This window comes from Bombus affinis, chromosome 8 (assembly GCF_024516045.1).
Source record: "Bombus affinis isolate iyBomAffi1 chromosome 8, iyBomAffi1.2, whole genome shotgun sequence".
NCBI classification, from domain to species: Eukaryota; Metazoa; Arthropoda; class Insecta; order Hymenoptera; family Apidae; genus Bombus; species Bombus affinis.
The window spans coordinates 602,522-609,818 of NC_066351.1; the positions used below are offsets into that span (position 1 = coordinate 602,522).

At 37.5% G+C, this 7,297-nt stretch overlaps 1 protein-coding gene across 1 annotated transcript; it reads left to right on the forward strand.

Moving 5' to 3' along the window:
- Window positions 1–291: 291 nt before the first annotated feature.
- On the forward strand, window positions 292–5,856 carry LOC126919415 (kynurenine/alpha-aminoadipate aminotransferase, mitochondrial-like). The gene is made up of 8 exons (XM_050728683.1): window positions 292–684; window positions 773–960; window positions 1,772–1,942; window positions 2,581–2,841; window positions 3,531–3,710; window positions 4,417–4,543; window positions 4,889–5,097; window positions 5,217–5,856. The coding sequence occupies exons 1-8, from the start codon at window positions 591–593 to the stop codon at window positions 5,298–5,300; spliced, it is 1,314 nt and encodes a 437-aa protein (XP_050584640.1). The 5' UTR covers window positions 292–590; the 3' UTR covers window positions 5,301–5,856.
- The last annotated feature ends 1,441 nt before the right edge of the window (window positions 5,857–7,297 follow it).

Here is a 7,297-nt window from a genome sequence, read left to right on the forward strand (position 1 = left end):
ATGTTTCGTTTATTCATTTCACCCGTACAAGATTTATTTTTATTTGCATATCAGAACTCGTTACAACACCATTGTTTACGGCTAGTCATAATCTCGCATCGATGACTATTGTTTGTAACATCCTAGAACGAATTCCTTGAAAAAATGTCTCGATCTTTACACAGAAGTCTACGCGAATGTCGGTAGTTGATAGTAATGGTAAATAGTGGAAACAGCTACTATGTATCGCCGTGTATTCCTTTTCGAATATGTTAATGCTATCTGACGCAACCAAAGCTATCGCTAAATATAAAAGCTGGGTAAACGAGCCGCGCTGTCAGTGTTGATAGTAATAGCGTTGGTGTTTCATGAAAAAGAATGTGTTATTAAACGATCCATTTTTATTTTCTGCTCTTTTCCATTCGTTCGTGTTTCCTGTTCGCCAGCCGGAAGTTTTGTTTGTTGCAAGCATATCGGGATTTGTCGCAAAAACAGTCATATTTTTTCCATAGCATTACTTGCTATTTGCCGTTCGTTTCGCTTTCGATCCATTTGATATTCGAAGCTGCACCGATTGGCCTTCGAGGTGCATCGAGAGAAAGCGAAGGAAAATGCACAAGACGAGAGGAAAATTCGAGATGGATTATTCGTCGTTCAAGACGGAAGTCTCTAAACGTAGAAGATCGGCCACTACCAGGGAATTGAGTAAGAGGATAAAATAAGGATTTTTGTCACTGATGGAAATGAATTGGCGAGACAGTTTTCTAACGATGTCTTTTCGCGCGTCTTTCAGCCAAAATAGCGTATTCAGCGCCGAAGAACGTGGTCTCGTTAGCGGAGGGTATGCCAAACGAAGAAACCTTCCCTTTCGCAGAGATCTCCATCAAACTCAAAGATGGATCGTCTTTCACCCTTGACGAGCGAGAATTGGCTTCAGCTTTGCAGTATATTCCTACTCAGGGCTACCCGCCGCTTCTTCAGGTAACTGAAAATTGCACTTCACTCGGACCAATTTGTCTTATGGATTCCAATTGCGAGTTATTGGCACGCCGCACAATTTTGATTATACCTTGTCTAATGATTTCTATCTTTCTGCCATCTCGCACAACCGTTCCATATACAAGCTTCGTACGCCCTTAAAATAACATAAAAGTGACGATGCTGATGTCGTTGCGTTTTTAATCTCAATTGGAAGATGACTGGACACGTTGAAATGTTTCTAGAATTTTGGCTCTAAAGAAACGCGCGATTCTTCGATATATTATTTTCTCACTTGACGATAGTTGCCCTTATCTTTGATGTTACCAGAGATGCGTGGTTCGTCACGCATTATTCGGTACCTCGACTTACCAGATCATCAGGTTATGCTCTCCGATCCAATATACGTACTATTTTCTTTAACGATATAGATCAAAGATTAACATTTCTTAGACTCTACTCTAAATAGTCTGTAGCTACGAGGAGTAAGATTAAAATTCTTTCTAAATCTATATCGAATAGCGTGTAATTACGAAGAGGCAAGTTAACACAGCCCTTTCGCGGATCATATGAAAATATCATATGAAAATCAAAGATACAGATATCCAAATGATCATGAAACGTCACATCTCTGTCACTCGATAAGGATCTTGAATGGTACTTATACTCGAATAACGATTACATTTATCAAAAACGCGTGAGTAATCGTACGTTTGTAGTTAAACCGCTTCTTTCTCACTTTTTTCCTCTCACTTTGAGATAACGCAATTGCCTTCAATATGTTTAACGACATTGAATACTAAATTGGTTTCAGAGCCTGAGGGAGTTCCAGAGAAGGACGCACGCACCACCCTTGTGGGAGAGCCGCGACATCGTGATAGTCTCTGGATCTCAGGACGGATTAAGCAAAACTCTCGAGGCAATACTCGGCCCCGGTGATCCTCTCCTGGTGCACGATCCTTTTTATCCGGGCGTGGAAGTCGTGGTCAGTAATTCTCGACTATTTTTTCACCCGATTATTTCGAAGATCGAAACAAAGTTCCTTTCTCTTTTATTTAGGATAAGGATTCCTTCTCGGCATATATCATTCTTATTATATAGAAAGAATTAATAGTTCTCCCCCCCTCTCTCTCTCTCTTCTTTTTTCTGAAATTAATGACAGAGAAATCGAAATTTCAAGAATATTTGATTCGCGGGGCGTTAACTGTAAGAGATACGAAGCAATATTGAGATTGTTGCGCATGCGATAAAAGAAATCAGAAATCCGAAAAAAATACGAATTATTATGCTGATGAAATATTTACGATGACCTGAAAAATAATTTCTTTGTAAGCATAAAATATTAACTGGAGTCATTCGGGTTTCAAGATAATTACAAGATTTCTTATATTCCGATTTATCAATACGTGAGGTTTGCTAGTCATAAAAGTCAAGTCGTACGTTTCGATAGATACACGCCTTTCCCCTCTTTGCTCGATACATAATCTCTGTGATAAGCGGTCTTCGTTATTACGTACGCACATGGCAAAGGAGGTACGCTTAATCGCTACTACGAATTCAGGACACTTTTACTATGCAGCGATCGATAGCGTAGATTCGAGGAAAATCGTTTTTCGATTACAGGTCTCGCCGCATAAGGTGGAGCTGATCCCGATCCCTCAGGACGAGCATGGTGTGGTTCCAGAGATTCTCAGGGAAACGTTGAGGAACAGGGAGCTGTCTGGCAAGAAAATGCCAAAAATAATGTACATAAACGCCACCGGATCGAATCCCACAGGCGTTATTATCCCGTTGGAAAGGCGGAAGGAGATTTACAGGATAGCCTGCGAATACAACTTCCTGATCCTGGATGATGATCCGTATCATTTCATGCACTTCAACGAGGTGAGCGATACTTTTAGACTTTTCGCACTTTTATTTCCTAAATATTTACTTTTTATTTTCTGTTTTTATTTCCTTGATTGTTCTTTCTTATTGCTTGACTCTTTAAAATATTTGTTCTTTTTCGTGATAACTCGTGGATATCGCGCAAAGATGTTAAAAGTTGTTTAACCAAAGATATGATAATCAAAATGTTTGAAAAAAAAAAATGATAAATTTATTATATCGGTAGAAATTAATTTACCATTGATCGATCAAGGGAGTAGTGGGCCACGAAAAATTAAGTTAATGCTATCAATGACACCGATAAAGAAAACTTACAATTACTTACATTCGTAGATGTCAAAGTCTTGCTATTCGCAAGATCCGAGAAATGAGAAATTCAAATATAATTTCGTGAAAAGAATTATATTATATTGCGATGTTTGTGCAATTTTCTAATTCCTTTGATCGGTATAAATTCATAGAGCGTTTCAATCTCTCTCGAAACATATGACAAAATAGTTAAAACCATAAAATCGCCGAATGAATATCAATTATCGTTCCGACCAATTACCCAGAATATCATTTAGTTTCTGTATTAATCATACCAAATGTTATTCCACGTTCGACTGCCTGAAATAACAGTTTCAATAATTGTCACTGTCCATAGCGGACAATTTTTGATAGCATGCGAAATGGGTTATGCGCAGGTGGAACCAAAATCGTTCTTATCGTTGGACACGGAAGGCAGAGTGATTAGATTGGACTCGTTCTCAAAAGTGATCAGCAGTGGTCTGAGACTGGGATTCATCACAGCAGCGGCTCCACTCATAGCTAGTATAGAACTCCACTTGCAGAGCAGTCACCTCCATGCCCCTACATTATCCCAGGTTGGTAGGGTTGCTTTTCTACCCCATAAAGCTTTCCAACATTCTCCACCGTTGGTACAACTCGCAAAGCTTCGCCTCTAATCGTCATTTTATCGGAATACGATAAAACATTACGGAAAACTTTGATTATAATCCTTACGATGATTATACAAATTTCTACTACTTGTTTCGATGCTTGAAATCGTTTCAATGTAATTCTAACGATGATATGTATACAGATATCATGACCCTCCCTCTCTCAGTTATAGCAATTTACAATCTTGCTATATTCCGAATTGAAATTTTAAACTTTTGCCAGAGGTTATTAATTTAAAAAAGTCCTAAGATGCGCGATACCCAATTTCAATCATCGCAATTTTTCAAAGTCGATGTATCCATGAATACGTACGTACGTATAAAGTATGCATCGATACCATTCCGATCGTCAATAAAACATATGTCACTGCACGCTTCGTAAAGATATGGTCGATGGTTATTATGTATCATTTTCTAGACGTAAATATTATTTCTTTAATACGAAGATAAATCGCGTGAAAAATATCGGGAACGCTTCGCACGCTTCGCGTAACTATCATTGGACGTATGCCCATCTTGTATCAACGGTGGCGCGTGTCGGTTGTTATCGCAAATGTAAACACAGAACGGTTTTTATCATATGGGAACGCGAAGAAGGGACGGTTTCTTCACGACTAACCGTTGTTTCTAGGTGATACTGTACAAGCTAATGAAATTATGGGGATACGACGGAATGATGAAACACTTTATGGGGATAAGGCGGTTCTATAAACAACGAAGGGATATTATCGCCAGACTCGCTGAAAAGCATTTGAACGGTTCGTATAATTTACAAATATGCTTATTTTCTTGACAGTTCTTCGTTGAGTTGCTTTTAGTTTAAATATTTGAATATTTCAATTAAATATATACGTCGTTTGGTAAATTATTCATTTTAAATGTAATTTCGAAGAATAATTAAGTATCTTTATCCTAGTTACTATAGTTGTGATTAGCTTATTTATTTAATTATGTTTACGATTGTTGACGTTACTTTAAACACGTGCCGTGCATCTCAATACTATTTTTCTCTTAAATCTACGGAAATTATTTCGATATTCCTACGATTAGTAACGCTATCCTTGTTAGTGGTAGCATATTAATATGTATCGCCTACTTTGCAGGTTTAGTGGATTTCACGATACCGAGGGGAGGTTTCTTCCTCTGGATCAAAGTTCGAGACATTAAGGATACATGGAAGATGATTATGCAGCGAGGAGTCACGGAGGGTGTCATAATGGCGCCTGGTGCAGCCTTTATGAAAGATCCTAGCAAACCATGCAACGCTATTAGAGCAAGTTTCTCCAAAGCTTCTTACGAAGAAATGAACTTGGTAAGTTCTAACTATGTGATAAATTCAAACTTACGATTAAACTAGTCCAAATTATTCGATATCGACTGAATCGCAAAAGTTACCATTATTCGATATATGTAGTGACTTTTTTTTTTCAGGCAATGGAAAGGTTAGCAGATCTAATCAGGTCCGAGTTGCGAAATAATTACTCGATTATAAATGAAAATCCGTTCATCAACTGACGCATATGGATTTTTTCGTTTGATAAAGAATCAACGAACAAAGATTTGTCTATATATGACAAAACTCGTATCGATAAAGTAACGCGTATACCGTATATCTGGAATATCGTATGTTGATATGGTAGAAATCATCGCATCGTAGAAAAAGATCTTATCGACGAATAGCGACATAGAGAAATCTACCTGATCTATCCTGCAAAACCTGCTCAAAAATATTTGTTATCTTATTTGTTAGAGGACCGTAGGATCAAATTTTTTCGCCCTTTAATACATATAATTGTATATTAATTTTTATGCAATTTTTTACAATCATCTTATTCAATTCGATCATTTTCCATGTCATCGCTCTCAAAAACCACCGGTAACTTTTTTAAACATAAGTAACGATTAGCGCAAATATCGTGTGTACTTAATTACCGTAGGAATTCGTAGACGTATCGTTAGTACGTGTATTTATCGCGAATCGGCAAAGTATTCTATAAGTTTAAAATATCTTGTATAAAAGTATTGTTATGCTATGTATTAATGTTATGTAAATAAAACCGAGTCGATCAAGGTGCTACGCTTTTCCTACTCCCCTTATTCCCCGTTCTTCGATCGTTATAAGTTTTCAAAGTCAACTTACACATGTTTCTAGGAATTCATCGGTTGTTTAGAAGTTTGCACGACACAGAAGGTAAAGATAAACAGGGGATATGATAGCGTGACAAAAGTTCGAGCGTAACGCTATAGAATTAAGAGTAAGGGTGGAAGAACTTTGCTCTAAACATCTTAACTACCAATTAATTTTCAACGAAATTAATTTAATCTGCCGCGATATAAGCTGCGAAGGATCCATCTTGCGGCCTGCACGTTTCCTCAGTGTCGAACCATTTCTGTTGGTTCTCGCACATACGGCTGCTCCTACTTCCAGAATATCGTGACATATATTTCTCTTTGTCCGCGTTAAATTAAGTAGCTCAAGCACCAAAAGTAAACGATGATTCTGGAGAAAAAACTTGACAGACAGTTAATCCACGTTCTTTGTCATTTTCTTTCGAGTATTTGTGGCACGTCTATTCCTGAACGTTTATTACCACTAATATCGATTTCCTATAAAGAATATTGTCGAAATGGAAAAAAAAAAAAATGTCAACGATAGACTAACTTTAGTTTTCCAATCTCATATTTGAACACCGCGATTGGTTAAAATAATCCTTCGTCAAAAAACAAGAATAAAACATCAAAGAAGAAAAATAGATTGAATAGAAATTTGAATTTATCTTGCAATAAAAAAGAAAAAGAAAAAAAAAAGTGCAAGTGATTACGAAGGAAAAAGCGATGAAAGGGAATGGCGAACGAGGTTAATACGCGTGTAATGACGGATTTAAGACGAGCAACTTGTGTATTTTCTCGGTCGGGTAAACGAAGGGAAATCCCCGGGCCCTTCGAAGATATAGTGTATATTAAAAGACGTTTCTAGGGGTCGTTATAGGGGATGCACAGATACGGCCGATCATACGAATGGCCACATTTCCACGAGTGGGATTTTGCTGAGAAACCAGTTCACTTTCGTTTTTCGACCTGAGATCATCGAGGTCAGTTCTGCAACTTTACGATCATCGATTGTCCACCGAACACCGAAAAACCATGTACGTTTTCGAGTAATCATGTGAAATCCAAACGGAATGTCGACGTCCGGCTTTCAGAACATATTCGAAACAACGTTGCCCGATATGGGAAAAGTGAAACGAAATTCTGAAACAAAATTATTCTCGAAATTCTTGATTAATTTTATAATTTATCAAAGTATAAGCCCCATCTGATGTAGCGTAAGTGAAATTAGCTACTATTCGGCGAACAACTTGGTTGACGACATTTTGACAAGAAGGAAAGAAGAAGTAATGTCCGATTGAGAGTTAAAATCTATGAAAAATTCATCTATAAGCAATTTTATAAATTTCTTACGTGGCAACTGTTGCTACGATCTTTCTCGATCTTTCACGGTTCTTAGTGAA

Excerpts from the sequence above, each read along its gene's own strand:
- LOC126919415 (XM_050728683.1), top strand. The coding sequence starts at position 591 with ATGCACAAGACGAGAGGAAAATTCGAGATGGATTATTCGTCGTTCAAG. Across the intron at positions 1,943-2,580 it reads ATCCGGGCGTGGAAGTCGTG|GTCTCGCCGCATAAGGTGGA; the intron begins GTCAGTAATTCT and ends TTTCGATTACAG. Across the intron at positions 3,711-4,416 it reads ATGCCCCTACATTATCCCAG|GTGATACTGTACAAGCTAAT; the intron begins GTTGGTAGGGTT and ends CGTTGTTTCTAG.